This window comes from Xenopus laevis, chromosome 1L (genome assembly GCF_017654675.1).
Source record: "Xenopus laevis strain J_2021 chromosome 1L, Xenopus_laevis_v10.1, whole genome shotgun sequence".
NCBI classification, from domain to species: Eukaryota; Metazoa; Chordata; class Amphibia; order Anura; family Pipidae; genus Xenopus; species Xenopus laevis.
This window is the reverse complement of record NC_054371.1, coordinates 4,482,499-4,503,043: the sequence shown is the minus strand read 5'-3', so window position 1 is coordinate 4,503,043 and position 20,545 is coordinate 4,482,499. Positions and strand designations below refer to the sequence as shown.

Below are 20,545 nucleotides of genomic sequence, written 5' to 3'. Positions count from 1 at the left end.
GGACAACTTACCTGGTACCTAAACTGTATCACCTTTTTGTTTCTTTCTGCAGTTGGCTTATTATGTAAGGTTTGCATAAAATGCATCAGGCCACTAGCAAAAGACAAGGCATGGGCTGCAATAAGCATATTACTGGTATGCAATTCCTGATTGAAGGCTTCAATATCGGTTAGTTGTTCCTCTCCTGTGCAATTAGGAAGATGTTTTGGATAAAGGCGTTTATGTAAAAGAATTGTACTTGTATTTTGTGCTATACAGGAATGGTGCAACATCCAAATAACTTCTAGCAACTTGTCCTCTGGGAATATAGATGGATGGACACTCGCTAAGAACTGTCTGAAGCTCTGATCATTTTTATTATACTCTGCCTTGTTTTGTACAAATACCAAACTTCCATTAAATAATTCAAGTGCAAAACCGAGAGCATAACTAAAAAATAAAAAGTTAGATGTAAAAATAAACGTTTTCTCACTGGATATATCTGATAGTTCTCGTAAATGATCTACACTGTTCATATTAATTGTCCCACAAAAAATAACAACACCTGTTGAGGATTGCTGGATAATCTTTTTATAAAATATCCTATTTTTATTATGGGAATATTCATGTTGGAACTTTATAGTGAAGTCAATGCAAATCCCTTCACTGGAGAGATAGGTTATTAGAAGTTATTAGATTTCTCACTCCATTTATATCATTAGTTTTAATGATTCCAACCCAAGTCCATCCAAAATATTTCAGTAATTGTGTTAGAACAATAAACTGCCCATCATCACTTTGTACTGTGCGAAAAAAGAATGGGAAGGTGGTTCTGTCACTGAGGAAAGGGTCTGTAGCTCCATAACTGACCTGTAACAATGAGAAATGTATCCACTATAAAAGATAAAATAAATGTACCTTAAACATTGATGCTCTTTAGAACTTATTTCGCCTTCTGATATATCTTCAGATGAAGCATTTATGTCTCTTTTGCTAAGTGGAAGGGAGCTCCTGCCTGAGCTTTTAACCTTTATGCAAATTTTTCTTGGTGGCCAAATATGTAACAGTGAGAGATATCTGCTCCTGAAGAAGGACAGGGGAACATGTAGGTATTCTGCACTTTTCTGACATTTCTGCCTGGGATTTCTAATTCCTCTGGGTTATTCCTCCTTCTGCCCTGTTAGTGTTATTATTGATACCTACAAGTAATATAGGGACTCCCATAGTTAGAGCACAGGGAGTCAGCTAAAGGAACATTAACATCAAAAAATGAAAGTGTTTTAAAATAATAAAAATATAATCCAGTGTTGCCCTGCACTGGTAAAATGGCTGTGTTTGCTTCAGATATACTACTATAGTTTATATAAATAAGCTGCTGTGTAGCCATGGAGACAGCCATTCAAGGGAGAAAAGGCTCAAGTTATGCAGCAGATAAGATCTGTAACTATTGACTATTTAACCTGTACCATATAGCCTTTTTTTAAATTCCCATCATTGCTACACAGCAGTTTGTTTATGTAAACTATAGTAGTGTTTCTGAAGCAAACAGGTCAGTTTTACCAGTGCAGGGCAAAAGTACATGAGATTTTCATTTTTTTAAAATGTATGTATATTTTTATTTGTATAGCGCTCCTTGAGGGCAAAGCACTGTAGAGCAAAACAATAAATTAGTAGTAACAAACAAGGGGTCATTGGAATAAAAAGTAACAATAAGTGCATTATTAGAAATACAATTCACATAAATATAAAAAATATAATGTCAAGGAAACAAAAGGCTAGAGGACCCTACCCCATATGGCTTACAGTCTAAACTAAAGTAGTTTAATTTTTTTTGTGTTACTGTTCCTTTAACTCAAGCAGGTGAATTTGATGTAATAAGCAGGACCTGAAGACATAGTATGTGCTTACTGAAGTAGACTTGATTCTCAGGTGTTTTATCTTGGCCCAACTAGCCAACCAGTCACAGGAGGAGATAAATAGCAAAATGGGAACCCCATAAAAAAGCGAAGCAATTAAAATAACTATACTGCAGAGTGGAGTGCTTCTAGTCAGTTGATTGAGGGGGTCTACCTTCTACCTTCTGTCACAGGTTAGAACAGATGCTGCTTTTTGCCATTTATTAAAATGACCCTGGGTCTGCCCCACAGAATCGATCTTACTTTAAAATGAGATGAATAAATACCTGGCCTTGCAGGTGACCCAAGAGGGTTGCCACCCAGACAAAAGGGGGAGTGGATGACATTAAAGGCAGGGTAATTACATGAGAGGTAGGCCGTTGATGTTTAGAGGCAGTGTTCTAAAGATAGTGGAAGGGTTATGATACAAATTAGCAAAATTGCCCAAAAACTATACAGCATGTGAAAAATTATCTTCACCTTCAGCTATCACATGGTCTAAATGCAGATGATGCCCAGATTTGGTTTAGATGTAGGATTAAAAAATGGATTTGGCCATATTCTAAATTAAATGTGGCATTTGGTGCATCCGAACGATTCGAAGGATTTCAGCAATTGATTGAACGATTTTTCTTCGACTTCAAAAAACTTAGTAAACTGCTCTATAAGGTCCCCATAGGCTAACATAGCACTTTGGCAAGTTTAATTTGGTGAAGTATTGAAGTCAAAGTTTTTTTAAAGAGACAGTAATTCGAATGGTCAAATATTCAAACTATTTTACTTCGAATCAAATTCAGTCTTAGTCGTAGTATCCTATTAGATGGTTGAAGTATCCAAAAAAACTACTTAGAATTTCGAATTTTTTTTACTTTGAAAATTCACTCAAATTCACTTCGACCCTTGATAAATCTGCCCCTTAGTTGCCAATGCCACTTCTACTGGTAACTGATCTTTTAGGACCTTGATAACTCCGTCTTACCCAACTTGAATTTGTCATCTTGCAAAGTCCTGCATCTTAATAATGTGGGCACCAGTTTTATTTAAAAACAATGGTATGCTGTTTATTTTTTTAGAATATTAAATAGATCACATCACAGTACTTCATAAAGCAATGGATAATGTTTTGAGATGTTTTATACATAAGAAAAATGGCCTCACTAAATAGGTAAAGCACCATTTCAAATGCATTTTTGTGTGTGTCTCGTTGTCTTTATACTGCTGATTTGATACCCTGACAGGTATTTACTGGGCACCTGCACCACCATTCACCAAACGTGTGTGAGGGATTTTTCAAAGATTTCATTTTAGACTTAGATATAAAGATTGTATTATTAAAGTTTTAAAGATATAAAGATTTTCAGTTGTAGGTGTCTAATAATTAAAACAATTCCATCCATAACTTTTTTTTTTAACTGAGCTTCCCCTTTAGGAATTAAAGGATGTTTGGGTGGAAGCTGTTCTGTCTCAACATTCTACTTTCAATGACTCACTTCAAAATGTACATCTTCTTCGTCTTGGACGTTCTCTAATAATATGATGACTTGTCTTTGTCACTATTCTCTTGAAAAAATGTTTGCCCCCGTTCCTAATATTCCTTCTTAAGATATCATTGCTTCAGTGGCTTTGACTTTTCCTGAATTATTTAAGAAAAGACCCTTATCCCTGAGTCCGTAGTTTGGACTATTCATTATCTTATAATATCATCACTGCTATGACATGACAGATTTTTTTCTCACATGTCTAAACAACATCACTACATATCTGCAAGTATGGGGCTATGCTTGTTAACATGGGTCTTTGTTTCTTACCTGGGAATAGCCAAGGACACTGAGTATATGAGCAATGGGAATTGTTGTTACTGAGGTGAGATCCCCAATAAATCCAACAATATTTCTCTTTCCTACACAGGAGTAATTGGGAATTGGGTCTCTGAGTCCAGATAATATCTGTAATATGCTCCTCTGTGCCTTATATACATCTCCACAGGAATCATATATGTGGTATCCCAATGTTATGTTTTGTTTCAAGAATAGGGTCTTGTTGAATTTATTGATGAAGTAACGGAAATCCAAAAGATATTTGTAATTTTGTATGCTAGGTCTGAGAATATAAAGATCATTTTAGATTGTGTGCCACAGTTCATAACAGCAGGTTACACATTTCCCATCTAAAAGCCTAGGACCAAGGTTATAAAGTAATAAGAGCCCTGGCATATATTGGTGCCATAACAGCAGGTGGTACACAAATACTGTTTAAAAAAAGGCCCCCCAACCAGAAGGAAATTTAAATAAATGTGATTTGGGTCTCAGGTTTGAAAAAACACTAGTCATACACATACACATTTTCTGAAGTCCCCCAAACAGTCTTCTTCAGAAACAAGTGTAACAGGTGTATGGGACGAGGTTGCCCCAACTGTCTCCTCCGTTACTGTAAACTGTTATAGAAGACCTGGGCAAGAGGTTATGGGATGGAGGAAGGTATACCACACTGGTATGAGCCTGCCTCATGGCCACCAACTTCCCATCCCTATGCAAAGCCCACAGAGGTGAATTACTCCAGGATCTACTTAATCTTGAGCCTGACTGCTCAGGTCCCTATAATGGCAGCAGAGGTGCCGCAGGGTACCAACCCCTCACTAAACTCCTCATTGGAGCCATAGCTGCTTACTAACTTTCCTGATCCTAACCATCACTCTAGTGGCCTATAACAATTTCTGACCTGACACTTGCTTCTCCTATACTGAAGTCTACCTCCACTTCAGCCCCTAACAGCAACACCCCACTTCCTCCAGCTGGTGGGTGCCTTGAAAGAGGCAGAGCACATGTGGGCATCCCTTTTAATACCTCAAGGGACTACTCCCCCTACTCTATAGGAATAGGACCCAGCCTAGCTGGCCAACTCAATCCATGGGTCTTAGAAAAACCTTACCCTCCTGCATTAGTATAATCAATATAAACAATAGGAATGTAATGGTTTTAAGTTAGAAAAAAACAAGCACACATTTCTGATATTCTGAGTAAGAGACCACCAATAGCCTCTCAAGATTGGGTATCAACCATATCAATCATTACAAGTGACAGAGATTATTTATTTCAGTTTTAAGACTGATTTAGCCACTTATGGCACAGTGCTGGATAGGGTAGGATGTTAATGCACTTTTAACGGTGCCTTTAAAACAAATGCAATCAATTTAAATCTTGTTCTTTTTGTAATGCACACAAGAACATAAGATGGTTTTACAAACTACTGTAGAAATAAGTGATGGACATGTAAAAATGACAATGGCAATCCATGTTAATCCTCTGGAATATGGACACACGGGAGGCTTCTATTGTCACTTTGTTTCTTTACCATATGGAAAAGGTTTCGGGGAGTTTATAGATTTGAGTGACCGTGTATGGCAGTAATTAAACAGACCTCCCTCTTTTCCTCTATCATCTTTTCTTAATTTCAAAAGGCTTCGGATATTTTGTCTTTCAGAAGAGATTGTTATAAAAACTGAATTCTGAGGATTGATTTCTTATATTCACAGATGTTAATACTCATAACATTATCTTTGCTGTTGGAAAGACTGACAAAGAAGTCTACACAATTTCAGAGCTTCCAGATATAAATATGTATAAATATTTTTTGTTTCCTACATAAACAGTCACAGAGTGAAGGGAAAGAATGACGATATTTCTCTATTCACAGGCACCTGTTTTCCAGCTCACACAGTAATGCATCCCTGCCCTCATTTTATTGCATGTGAAGTGATGGATTCTGGGACTTGAAGTCCCTCTGCTTCCCATAGTGGGTGGTGCAAAGATTATCTTCATTTCCCAGAATCCTTCACTTCACAATGGATCATAGTGATCAGTGGAATCAGATATGTTTGTGTAGAAAAAATGTATTTACCTTTATGTTTATGGACCTTTTCTCCCTGGGCCCACATGACGATTGAGACCTCGTAACAAAATGCTTTCTACCCTTTCCCAGCTTGTGCTTGAAGAACAGACTGAACTTTTATTAAACTTTCTCCTGTTGATTTACTATTTACCATTAACCATTTGCTGCATTCGTTTAGAAGCCAACAGATATCTAACTGAACCTGCTGCTTTGGAGCTTTCCATGTTTCTTCCATGTTAAATATTTATTTTCTTGGTTTGAATTTGATGTTGGATTAACAAAAAAACGAAATACTCACTTAAAACACGTTATGAATTTGTCATCCATCGAATAGTAATGATTTGCAAAGGCATTTACAGTTATCACTCCTCCAATCATAATATCCCCTTCCTTGATATATTCATAGTCCTCAAGTGCCTTAATGATCTTCAGTTTGCAACCAGAATGGCAGTATCCAACACACCTGACTGATACTACATATATCAGCACTCTAAAGAGAATATTTAAAGCCATGTGCCCTGGAATTGTATACAGATAATGTGCCCCAATATAAGGTAGAGGGTCAGAGCATTTCCCCAGTCAGTAGCACAGAGAGACACAGAGGATCCAGGACTGGGCTGCATTTGTAGAACAGAGTAAGGGGACTGCCTCATCCAACCCTCATTTTATAGAGAACAGAGAGAGGATTCCTATGGTTCGACGAATATTTGTGCAGGTACCTGGGGGATCTGTGATCTATTCCAGATACATATTCCACCTGCACATAAACAGCCATAGAAATAGCATTTCAATTTTAAACCCATTTTACTTCTCTAAAAAGCTCTATTCTTTCTCTGCATTGGATTCATTTTTAAACTAAGTTACAAAGCTGTTTTAAAAAATTGTTTCTATTTCCCACAACAGCTTCCAATAGTTGCTCTACACTACTCAATAGGAATATGTAAACTGGCTACAATTCATAGATACTACAACTTGTCACTTTAAGAACCAAATAGTTGTCTCTGTCTCTTGAAGACCTGTGTAAACATGAAAGAAAGAAGTGTGGGGCAGCATCTTTATCACTATGGAACTGAGGGACTTTCATTTTAGTTATGTATCAACATTACTCCATCCTATGTTTTTTTACAGAAATATCTTTGTGTTTTAGTTATTTTCTATCTCTTTATCCACTGACATTTGAATGACTCTCTGCCAATCCCCTTCCCATTCAGTGTTGCCCTGAACTACTTCAGTGATGCAAGTTGATGCCTCTGTTAAAGGGACTGTTTAAACCCTTTTTCAACATGAGCTAAATAAATAGGGCTTGTACTTTATACCTATTGTTTTAATTGAGAAATATATATGGATTTTGTTATTTCTGGCACTAATCAAGAACATGTAGTCAGTTTCACATCAGCACTTTCTCCTTCTTCAAGTCCCACAAAACTCTAGAAGAGAGGATAATCCACTGAGATGCTCCTGATAATGGATTGGTCAAAGGTCGCTGCTTAGAAAAGGCAGAGGTTTGTTTGTTTAAAAGTAGATAGGGAGTTTTTGCACTGTTTATAATGGATGGTAGAGTAAGGTCAGTGAAAATAGTCCATTTTTAAAATTAGCCTTTTAGAATGGCAAAAAAATAAGAAATTTGTGAATTTTGAAAATTTAAAAGTAGGCAGAATACAAATTCAACATAAATTCTATTTATTGATTTGAGAAAAGCTGATGTCATTCCAATATTTAAAAAGGGATTACAATCTCAGCCTGGCAATTATAGGCCAGTAAACTTGACATCTGTGGTGGGAAAATTATTTGAAGGCTTGTTAAGGGATCACATTCAAAATGCTGTCCTAATGAATGGCATTATGAGCAACAATCAGCATGGCTTTATGAAGGATAGGTCATGTCAGACGAATTTGATTGCCTTTTATGATGAGGTAAGTAAGATGCTGGACAGTGGGGGGGCAGTAGATGTGATCTATTTGGATTTTGCCAAAGCGTTTGACACCGTGCCCCACAAATAACCCCTTTCTAAACTAAGGTCTACAGGATCGGGTACAGAGGGTGGTTCTTAACGGTACATTCTCTACTTGGAGTAAGTTTCTTAGTGGGGTCCCCCAGGGCTCAGTATTGGGGCCACTTTTATTTAACTTGTTCATTAATGACTTAAGGGAGGTATTGTAAGTAATGTATCAGTGTTTGCAGATGACACAAAATTATCAGCCCATTTAATTCCATCCAGGATGTGGCACTTGCAACAGGATCTTGACTAACTGGCAATCTGGGCAGCTAAGTGGCAAATGAGATTCAATGTTGATAAATGTAAAGTCCTGCACCTGGGATGTAACAATATCCACTTATAGCCTTAATGGGAATGCACTAGGCAAATCCATTATGGAAAAGGACCTTGGAGTCCTTGTAGATAATAAACTTGTCCGTAGCAAGTAATGCCAGTCAGCAGCATCAAGGGCAAATGAGGGCTTGCGTTGTATTAAATGGGGCAGAGAGTCACGGGAGGAGGGGGTCCCACTGTATAGAGCACTGGTAAGGCCCCATCTAGAATATGCCCTACAGTTTTGGTCTCCATCACTCAAACAGGACATTATTGTATTAGAGAGGGGACAGAGAAGGGCAACTAAGCTGGTAAAGGGAAAATCTTAGCTATGAGGAAAGACTGGCCAAGTTGGGGAAGAGGGCTACTAATCTCTCTAATGCTTTATTTACCAGTAGGTCCCCATTCCAATTAGAAGAAAGGAGGTTCCAGCTAAATATTCGGAAGGGGTTTGTTACAGTGAGAGCTGTGAAGATGTGGAATTGTCTCTCTGAATCAGTGGTACAGGCTGATACATTATATAGGTACAAGGAAGGGTCGGATGCTTTATTCACCAGTAGCTCCTCCCAGCAGACAGGAGGGAGCCAATGAGATTAGAGGAGGGAAAGGGGTGTTACAGGGAGAGCTGGGAAGTGAATCAGTGGTACAGGCTGATACATTAGATAGGTACAAGGAAGGGTCAGATACTTTATTCACCAGTAGCTCCTCCCAGCAGACAGGAGGGAGCTAATGAGATTAAAGGAGGGAAAGGGGTGTTACAGGGAGAGCTGGGAAGTTAATCAGAGGTACAGGCTGATACATTAGATAGGTATAAGGAAGGGTCAGATACTTTATTCACCAGTAGCTCCTCCCAGCAGACAGGAGGGAGCCAATGAGATTAGAGGAGGGAAAGGGGTGTTACAGGGAGAGCTGGGAAGTTAATCAGGGGTACAGGCTGATACATTAGATAGGGGTTGGATGGTGTTTAGCAAGTGAGGGAATACAGGGATATGGGAGAGAGCTCATAGTAATAGTTGATCCAGGGACTGGTCCCATTGCATCTTGTAGTCAGGAAGGAATTGTCCCCCCTCTGAGGCAAATTGGAGAGACTTCAAGTGTTTTTTTGTTGCCTTCTTCTGGATCAACTGGCAGTTAGGCAGGTTATATATAGACTTAAAAGGTTGAACTTGATGGACGTGTGTCAGCTTAACTTACTATGTTACAATCTTACGATGTATATTGTGACCAGTTTCAGCAGAGGCGTTTTGTATACTGCCACTTTAAAGAAAGCCATAAACTTGCAGTCCATCACAAATGAAAAACATGTACAAATGAAGGGACAAAAAATATGGTCATTAAATAACACCATCAGCAGAATAAGTTATTTTATGGAGGAAAACCATAACATACCCTGTCAGTGAATGAATAGTATATTTAAAGGGAAATGTAAGCACAGATTGATTGCTGATTGATTTCTGGCACCAAACTTCTCATTGCTTTCCGAAAGACTGGATAATTGCCCAAGTTGGCAGGCAGTAAACTTGTGGCAGATTTACTAAGGTTCCACATTTTTTTATTTTGTTCTTCTGTTTTCATTAAAAAAAAATACGTGTGTTCCAGAACCCATATGTAAAGACCCTATCTGTTTTCTATTTCCTCTGTCTCAGTGTATGTGCTAGCACAATTTGGGTATTTCTCCTTCCTACACTTGGCTGCTTGTTCCTCTTTATATTATTGTTTACCTCTTATCAGTTCCAGGACATGATGTCATCATGATGTCATTAGCCACAGCTGAAAATTGTTGCAGACTAGACCTAATGCCTGGATCATTGTCTGTTCTATTATTATGACTAAGCAACACACACAGTCTGCGACTATTCATATGTTAGCTGCTTGTTTTTCCACCCATTTCCATTCCTGGTACTTGTAGCTCCCCTGAATTACTTCAGTTTCACCCTGGGGGTAGAAAATGTTATCTCTGTGAAATCTGTGGTTTTGCCAGTGGCAAGAATTTTCACATATCAATTTCATGTGTTTTGCTAAAAAATAAACATGGTGTCTGGCAACCCTTGTCTTTCACATCAACCAATGTGTTTGGGACACTCTCCAGTCTATCCAAGGAGTTGTCTGGTTGCCATGTGTAGAAGAAATTGGCAACATGGGAGACTTTTTTTCTATTTAGAAGAGTTGTAGAATATGGAGAAAAGCTTCAGCAATAATTGCAGACCTAATATGCATTGACTGCTATGTTATTTCACCTTTTAATGGACCTTTCCAATTTAGGGCCCGATTCATATGAGAGAGGAAAAGGTTTATCATAAGAAAACTCATGGACGAGATTTAATTTGAGATACAATTCAATTCAGAAAAACTTATCTCACTGTTTATCACGTGAATACTCTATTGAAGTCTAAAAAATAAACTGGAGAATATTTTTTTCTCCTGAAATCAAATCTTGTCCAGGACTTTTCACTTGATAATCCATGAGAAAACTTTTATCTCACTGAATTGAATCTGGTCCTTAGGTTGATGAGTTTCACCAATTTTTCAGGAAGCAAAACAAGCCATTGTTTGCTCATTTCTACTAACAAACTTTCCAAAAAACTAGAAAGCCATTACAGCATGGAACAGTGATTACCATAATGAAATAGGGTCAGGTTAAAATGACATTGGGGTATGCAAGCTGTGAAGCAGCCCCTCCTTTTGCATTATCCCCATGTAACATTAGCATAGTGGCAGATCAGATTGTGCTTGTATGAACAGAAAAGAATTTATTTTCTTATCTCAATCACGTGTCCACAAAGCCCAACATTCATGTGAATAGAAGATGGGCCATTAGTGCAAATAATTACTTGTAGCCCATGCATAATCAAGAATGGAACCACTGTAACCACTGTAATATATTTTTTAATTATTTTGGAATTTCATCTTTTCTCATTAGCATGAATTTTTTTTTGTAGAATTAATAAAGTCTTTAATTATAGACTCAGTTATTAATATTTATTAAGTATTCCATTATAATGCAAAGATTATATATATCCCAGCAAGGACTGTTTTGTTGGTATGATGTAACATTTGGGTAGAAATATACAGAAGAGAAGGCCACAGCTTGAAGAGATAATTGCAAATATTTCTACTGCCACCATGTATTTGCCTTTGGTGCTCAGATAGGCCGGGATCATTGTGATCCAAACACTGCAGAAGAGCAACATGCTGAAAGTGATGTACTTGGCCTCATTAAAACTATCCTGTAAGCTCTGAGCTAAAAATGCTAAAAGGAAACTCACAGCTGCCAACAATCCAATGTAGAAGAGGACAATATAGAAGGCAACTACTGAGTAGTGATGGGCGAATAAATTCGGCAGGCACAAATTCATGGTGAATTTCTGTGTTTTGCCACTGGTGAATAAATTTGTGAAACTGCAATGAAAATTGGGTGGTGAAAATTCGCCGGAGTCAAAAAAATTTGGATGCCCAGTCAGGGGCGTCAAAACTGTTGCGCGTCAACATGATTTGGACTCCCATTGACTTTATTGCGAGCATTAAAACAGATGTGTGGGCGTCAAAATTTGCATTTCACGAATTGTTCACCATGTTCGCTAATTTCACGTGAAATTCGCTAATTTTGCGGCAAAGCGAAGCAGAACAATTTTGCCCATCACTACTAATGAGCCCTCGTTGCACTGAATGATAATTTTTCCAGGTTCAGAAACTATGTTGTGCTTCACATAAGGAGGTGAGATTGAAGCTCAGATTGCTATTATTGGCTTTCCCTATTGAAGTGTCTCAAAATGAAATAAAGATTCCCAATACAAATTCTGCAATTATAAAAAAGGATTATAGAAATGAGATTAAAGCCTACAGTTAAAGGATCAGCATAAAAAAAGAAGTCAATTTGCTTCGCAATACACATTACTTTCTTCTGATTGGGCCATTCATTGCCTTGACATCTGAAACAGTTTTCCATACCAGCAATTCACGCAAATATATATTTACACATTGTGTATCTATTGTTATATTTTCTCAGTATGCTAGTTAATTGACTTACAGATGGTGTGTACAATGCTTGTTAATGCACTGTTCTTTTCTATCCTTTTCATATGCTTGGTATTAATTTGTGATGGCTTAAATGTGGGGAGACCATGTCTCTTTCCTGACTTATATTGATCAATTTAGGTCAGATTTAGGGGCTTTAAAAAATGAGAATACTGATAAATGGCTTCCCAATCTCCGTATGTACATTACGTTATTCTGAGGTTACATAGTTACATAGTTAAATTGGGTTGAAAAAAGACAAAGTCCATCAAGTTCAACCCCTCCAAATGAAAACCCAGCATCCATACATACACCCCTCTCTACTTTTAATTAAATTCTATATATCCATACCTATACTAACTATAGAGCTTAGTATCACAATAGCCTTTGATATTATGTCTGTCCAAAAAATCATCCAAGCCATTCTTAAAGGCATTAACTGAATCAGCCATCACAACATCACCCGGCAGTGCATTCCCCAACCTCACTGTCCTCACTGTGATGAACCCCCTACTCTGTTCCTTTAAATGAAACTTATTTTCCTCTAGTCTGAAGGGGAGGCCTCTGGTACGTGATTCTCTTTATGGGTAAAAAGGTCCCCTGCTATTTGTCTATAATGTCCTGTAATGTACTTGTAAAGTCTAATCATGTCCCCTCACAAGCGCCTTTTTTCCAGAGAAAACAACCCCAACCTTGTCAGTCTCCCCTCATAATTTAACTCTTCCCTCCCTCTAACCAGTTTAGTTGCACTTAGTCTCTGCACTCTCTCCAGCTCATTTATATCCCTCTTAAGGACTGGAGTCCAAAACTGCCCCCATACTCCAGATGAGGCCTCACCAGGGACCTATAAAGAGGCAGAATTATGTTTCATCCCTTGAGTTAATGCCCTTTTTTATACAAGAACTTTATTTGCTTTAGTAGCCACAGAATGACACTGCCCAGAATTAGACAACGTGTTATCTAGGTTATGAACATTATGAATGTTGTTTCATATTGTCTGATCTGTGGCACAATTAAATACTGCATTTATTATTCAACTGTTCAGAAGAAATCTCTGTAACTGATCTGTAACAGTAAAAAAGTTATCTTGTACATTGACGCTCTCATACACCACAAATCTTCAGATGAAGAACATTAAGATTTGTCAATGTTTGAATTCCAATTTTTACTGCTATTGAGGTTTTTTGAGCTGAAACCCACACATTCCAATTAGAGTTTCAAAAACATGAATTATAAAATCAAAAAAAAAAAACTTAACGTGTGCACGATATATAAAACTGTACCATGTGTTTATAATAATTCATGTGATAATATGTCATCAGAACCTGAAAAGCTTACCTGGTACCTAAAATGTATCATGTTTTTGTTTCTTTCTGCAGTTATGTAAGGTTTGCATAAAATGCAGCAGGCCACTAGCAAACAACAAGGCATGGGCAGCAATAAGCTTATTACTAGTATGCAATTCCTCATTAAAGACTTCAGTATCAGTCAGTAGTTCCTCACCAGTGCAGTTATGAAAGTGTTCTGGATAAAGGAGTTTAAATAAAAGAATTGTACTTATATTTTGTGCTATACAGGAATGGTGCAACATCCAAACCACTTCTAATAACTTGTCCTCTGGGAATATAGATGGATGGACACTTGCTAGAAATGGTCTGAAGAAGAAAAAGAAGAAGAAAAGAAATCTTCTGGAACCAGTAGATTATAAGGCTTTGTTCCCAACTACATGAGATTTTGTGTTCATCTCAGGTCTAAATAAAATTATATAACATTTTGGCAGAAATATACAGAATAAAAGTCCAGCACTTGAGGTGAGTATGGCAAATATCTCCACACACACAGTGTTTTTGCCTTTGGTGCTCAGATAGGCCGGGATCATTGTGATCCAAACACTGCAGAAGAGCAACATGCTGAAAGTGATGTACTTGGCCTCATTAAAACTGTCCGGTAATGTCCGAGCTAAAAATGCTAAAACAAAACTAACAGCTGCCAGAAGCCCCATATACCCAATAACTGAGTAAAAGCCAATAGCTGAGCCCTCATTGCACTGAATGATGATGGTTCTAGGGTAAGTGTGAAAGTCCAGTTCCTGAAAGGGAGGAGAAATGGCCAACCAAGTCATGCAGATTATTATTTGAATGGATGAGCAGAACAAGACGACAGAATTGGACAGTTTGACTCCCACCCATTTTCTCCATGAGCTCCCTGGCTTGGTGGCTTTGAAAGCAACACAAACCATGATAGTCTTGGCCAGGAGAGAAGAGACAGCTATGGAGAAGGTGATTCCAAAAGTGATGTTACGCAGCATGCAGGTTATATCCACAGGGCGACCGAGGAACAGAAACACACTGAGGAAGCTCAGCTTGATGGAGACAAGGAGGAGGAAGCTCAGGCTCCTGTTGTTGGCTCTAACTATTGAGGAGTTCCAATATGTAATGCAAACTCCCAATATCAATAGAGTTACAACAACAAGGACAAGAGACATGAATGAGAAAAACTCAGTAATCACATCATCATATGAGAGAAATGTTATACTCTTAGCAATACATTGATTCCTCTTTTCATTGGGCGATTCCATATCTGAGCATCTGATGCAGTTTTTACTGTCTGTAAAGTAAGAACCAATTAAGTTCATTAACCATAAAAAGTTCAATAAAATAAGCTAATGAATTATGTTTAAAACATATTTAAGTTCAAAAGTAGTGTAGTTACAAAAATGATGTTGAAATTCTGCAAATAAATAAAATACAAGTTCTGTAGTGATGAAACTACACTAATCTGATTATAAAATAAGATGTTACCTGTATCACAATTCTATTGACCTTTGGGGTGACACCAGACATAGATATTAAGTTGGGTGTCAATAGCAGATGTATTCACTTTTCTTTATTGAAACGTATTAATAGGAGTTTTTTCAATAATGGCTCATGGTAATACTCTGATTAAACCCAATAGCTCATTGCAATACTTTGATTAAGAACTGTATAAAAATAAAACACAAAGAACTGTTCTACTGTTGAACCCAATGTCATATGTTGAGCCCAATATAGTGTAAAAAGACAGCTTTATAACGTATAACTGTGTATAACAAAGCTTTATATCATAGTATACAAGGCGGCCTTATAATCCATAATCCTGTATAATCAATTATAATCAAGTAATCAACTCGATGACCTAATATTTGTTCATTATTCTCATATGTATTATGTTTTATGATTTCTGCAGCCCTTATCAGACTTTCCTTTATTGTAGTGTAGCAGCTATTTGGCGGTATTTCATCAAATACCCACTAGCAGGGTAGAGCATTGCTACATGCGACTTACACAACAGGGTCAGGGTCTTCACCATGTGGAAGTGTTACCTCTACGGTGTAGTGCAACTACCACCCTCAGGCTACTGTGCACACAAAACATAAAAAAAGGAGGTGCTTAATAAAACAGGAAAATGGTTTATTGAACTATGCACGAGGCAAGTGACATCAGGTTTGTACTCAGGCAGGAGTTGAGGCAACAGCATATAGAGAGGTCACACAGATCTGCAGGCAGCTCACCTAGAGCAGACACAGGCTGACACTCCCTGGGGATAGACTTGGCAGGTTTCCCACTTCACCTCTGTGACATATTTCAGTAGTGTCTCTGGATCAACCTCAGGGCAATCACTCTCTCCTGATTCCCTCTCCACTGGGATCCCTATAATACAGGCAATATGGCCTGGGAGAGATACCTCCAAACTGCCACTCCTATGTTGGAGCTCAGAGCTGCTCTTTCTCTCTCACCTCTCTGCCTTTCTCTCCTAGAGAGACTATGACAAGTCTGCCCTAGTATATCTGTTCCTCATTCACGGGGTTACCTGGTCCCCGACTTGGACACATGACTTCTTCTGGCCTATTGCACTCAGTCCCCCTGAGCACATCCAGCTGGATCAGCATCCAGAGGAGAAAGAGGAAGAGGCCACTCCTTACACTCACTATATAGCAGTGTAGCAGGAAGTTGTCACACCTCGCCTGGCAGATCACTCGAAGAAAAAGGTGGGGCCTTAAAGCTGCAGGGCACAATATGCTATTCAGCTACCAGTTAGCAAGATAAGATCTCTGCTTTGGATGTGCTTGTTGGGAGTCTGGCCAGATCCCGATGAGCGCATGGGAAGCAAGATCTGTTATTAACCAAATCATTGTATCTTCTTACTAAATTACTATATGAACTCATTGTTTGCTAAGCCTATATAAACTGTGGGTCTCCATTCGGCCAGTTGAGATTCGCCTGTGGGGTTTACACGTAACCTTCCGTGAACCGTTTGAGCCTCGATCTGTGGACTGTTTAGGATCTCCCAGTCGTACAGGCAGAGAGGGGGGCTTTTCATACTGTGCTCACTCGGTAATGTATATCATCTTCATTCTATGTATGTAATAAACCTTTGCTTATACGTAGCTGGTGTGTTTGAATTACTCTTGAGAGACTCCTAGAATCACAATTAAAACAAAACACATAAACAAATGTGCTACACTACTATTGGAAACATTGTGGATATCAAACAGATTATTATGTACTACCCTGCAAAGTACATTCTGTTTACTGGACATTAAAGCACATGGATCACAATGTCCTGAATTAATCAAGAAAAGCCAATTTATATAAAAAAAAAAGCTGTTAATTCTTACATACACAAAGGGAAATTTAACATCTAATAAACAATAGTTTATAATCATTTTTTTTAAAAAAAATCAAAAAAGTAAATGTAGATTCTCAAAAGTCCAGATACACAAAGGTTGCTGACTTCAACAAAATACAAACAATGAAAACACAATAGCTCATCTTTGTCCAACATGTCCATTGAGTGGTTTACTGAATTATTGACAGTGAGATTTGTAAAAAGAAACACTTAGTTACATAGTTAGTTACATAGTTAAATTGGGTTGAAAAAAGACAAAGTCCATCAAGTTCAACCCCTCCAAATGAAAACCCAGCATCCATACACACACCCCTCCCTACTTTTAATTAAATTCTATATACCCATACCTATACTAACTATAGAGCTTAGTATCACAATAGCCTTTGTATTATGTCTGTCCAAAAAATAATCCAAGGCATTAACAGAATCAGCCATCACAATATCACCCGGCAGTGCATTCCCCAACCTCACTGTCCTGACTGTGAAGAACCCTCTACGTTGCTTCAAATGAAAGTTCTTTTCTTCTAGTCTAAAGCCTCTGGTACGGTGATCCACTTTATGGGTATTTGCTATTTGTCTATAATGTCCTCTAATGTACTTGTAAAGTCTAATCATGTCCCCTCACAAGCGCCTTTTTTCCAGAGAAAACAACACCAACCTTGACAGTCTACCCTCATAATTTAACTCTTCCCTCCCTCTAACCAGTTTAGTTGCACTTAGTCTCTGCACTCTCTCCAGCTCATTTATATCCCTCTTAAGGACTGGAGTCCAAAACTGCCCCCATACTCCAGATGAGGCCTCACCAGGGACCTATAAAGAGACACAATTATGTTTCATCCCTTGAGTTAATGCACTTTTTTATACAAGAACTTTATTTGCTTTAGTAGCCACAGAATGACACTGCCCAGAATTAGACAACGTGTTATCTACAAAGACCCTTAGATCCTTCTCATTTAAGGAGACTCCCAACACACTGCCATTTAGTGTATAAGACAAGACATTCGACGGCAGACGGCACTTCTGAAAAAAGAGGGTTTATTGGAAATCCTGCTGGAATACACCTAACGCGTTTCGGGAGTTATCCCTTAATCATAGGTTCAAAATTCATTTGTTACAGCTGGGCTTCTTATACACTAGGTAATAGTGCCCTCCAGTGGGCTCTTAGTAAAATTACACCTTTATTACAATCAATTAAAAAGTGAAACAAAGTGAAACAAAATGAAACAGTAAAAAACATTAAAACATTTTTCTTTCCTTATTTTAGGAACAATAAACTTGATTTAAAAACCAAACAAACTGTCATTGTGGTCTTTGTAGCTAGGGCGGTATGAGTAACCTGTCTCTCTAGTCTATATTGATTTTCCCAAGAGGAAAGAAAGAGGAGGGGGAGAGGGTTTTTTTTAATTTCTAATGTAACTGGAGAAAAAGCTACTAAAGTGGCCTATCATATCCATTTAACCATACTAGGCTTTCATCGTTAGAGCCTAGGGTAACTTCCCTAATATAGATAGCTAATATCATGCCTATAGTTCAGGCCCTTTGGGATCCTTGTATCCAATTTGAGGATCCAGAAGGCCTCTCTGAGATTTAGTCTATGGGTAATGTCGCCCCCTCTGATAGGGACCCGTACTTTCTCAATCACTTTCACCCTTAGGTCTTTCAGACCATTGGGTGTACACATCCTAAAATGTCTACTTACCGGGGTATTTTCCTCCCTATTGGAAATGCTTCTGATATGTTCCCTGATCCTCTCCTTCAGCATGCGGGATGTACGACCCACATACTGCTTATTGCAATAACCACACTCAAGTAGATAAACTACATTTCTGGTGTTACAATTATAGAACGCAGTGTTCTTAAAAACATGCCCTGATGTATTAGATCTGAACTCGGACCCGATAGAAATTACTTGACACGTTTTACATGTGTTGGCCCCACATTTGTATGTCCCTTTAACTTTTAGCCAGTTGTCAGCCACATTGGGTGAAACCGATGAGACCAAGCTCGGTGCCAGCATATTTCCTAAAGTTGGGGCCTTTTTTGGGACATATTTAATATCCGTTTTGGCCAGAATTTCGGACATTTTTGCATCACCATTCAGTATAGGTAAGTATTTTTTGATGATCTTACAAATCTGGCCATATTCCTCACTGAATTCGGTTACAAAAAACATTTTTTGTTTATCTAGCCTGATTGATTCAACGTGGTCTTGGGTCAAACGTCTTGTGTCATTTTTCTCTCTCTTCAATACAGGTGCTACTCTGGCTTTTTCGTATGCACTTCTGATAAGGTGTTTAGGATATCCTCTATCCTCTAATCTTTGTCCCAAGTGCTGGGATTGAAGATCAAATGTAGCATCTTGACTACAGTTTCTCCGGAATCTAACAAATTGGCTGTAAGGAATACTGTTCAGTGTATGCTTTGGATGGCAGCTATTATATTTTAAAATCGTATTGCCTGCCGTCGGTTTCCTAAAGACTTCCGTGTCTATAAGGTTGGTGTTTGTGTTACCTGTTAAGGTTAAATCTAAGAAGGTGATCGTCTTCTTGTGACATTCAAGTGAAAATTGAAGATTATATACATTGGTATTGAGGTAATGATGAAACTCGTCAATCAACTTTGAAGGACCGTCCCATATAAATAACAGGTCATCGATCTACCTCCCATACCAAACAATGTGTTCTCGAAAGGGGTTAGCACATCCATAGACGTGCACTGCTCCCACCGGCCCATATACAAATTCGCATATGAGGGAGCGAAGGAAGCCCCCATAGCAGTGCCACGTCTCTGGAGGTAGTACCCCCGTCGAAGTGAAAAAAGTTGTGTGTTAATAAAAATTCAAGAACAAGTAAATTGAAGTGAATAAAATCTGGTGTGTAAGTGTTTGATTCCGTCAGTGTGTCTGAAATGGCTTGTATACCCATATTGTGTGGGATCATGGAATATAAGGATTTAACATCCATGGAGATCCAATGATAAGTATCCCGCCAAGTAAAGGTGGATAATTTTTCAATAAGATGACCCGTGTCTCTAATATATGAGCCCAAAAGTGGGACTAGTGGTTTTAGATTCAAATCAAGCCAGTCCGAGAGTCCCTCGTTTGCTGATCCTATGCTGGCGACTATGGGTCTACCCTCAGGTGTATTGATGGATTTATGTATCTTTGGGAGATGGTGAAAGATAGGGACGATTGGGACCTTTTTGACCAAATAGTCCCTGTCGTGACCATCCACCACTCCCAAAGACATACCATATGACACCAGTTCCTCGATTGCTTTCATGAATTTGTCCTGAGGATTGAAAGAGAGGGTGGAGTAAGTTTCACAATCATTAAGTTGTCGTTTGGCCTCTGCTATATAATCGGCCGTATTCATGACAACCACACTTCCGCCCTTATCTGCCTGCCGTATGGTAATATTAGTTGCTGACCTGAGGGACCTAAGTGCTGTCCGTTCCTCAAGGGAGATGTTCCATTTGATTCTACCTGTAGTGCTAGTGTTTAGCTTCTTAAGATCCTGTTCCACCAGGTCCTGGAACATATCCATTGAGGAACACCTAGATTGTAGGGGACTTGGGACAAAGATTAGAGGATAGAGGATATCCTAAACACCTTATCAGAAGTGCATACGAAAAAGCCAGAGTAGCACCTGTATTGAAGAGAGAGAAAAATGACACAAGACGTTTGACCCAAGCCACGTTGAATCAATCAGGCTAGATAAACAAAAAATGTTTTTTGTAACCGAATTCAGTGAGGAATATGGCCAGATTTGTAAGATCATCAAAAAATACTTAC

The 20,545-nt window shown here is 38.4% G+C and overlaps 1 protein-coding gene across 1 annotated transcript in view; it reads right to left on the bottom strand.

Moving 5' to 3' along the window:
* LOC121403121 (vomeronasal type-2 receptor 26-like) overlaps positions 1–20,297 on the bottom strand; it is a 30,506-nt gene extending 10,209 nt beyond the window's left edge. The window contains exons 1-2 of the mRNA XM_041590838.1: positions 20,003–20,297; positions 12–184 (exon numbers count right to left, since the gene is read on the bottom strand). Coding sequence (XP_041446772.1) covers positions 12–184; positions 20,003–20,297 — 468 coding nt within the window. The remainder of the gene's footprint in view (positions 1–11; positions 185–20,002) is intronic.
* Positions 20,298–20,545: the final 248 nt, after the last annotated feature.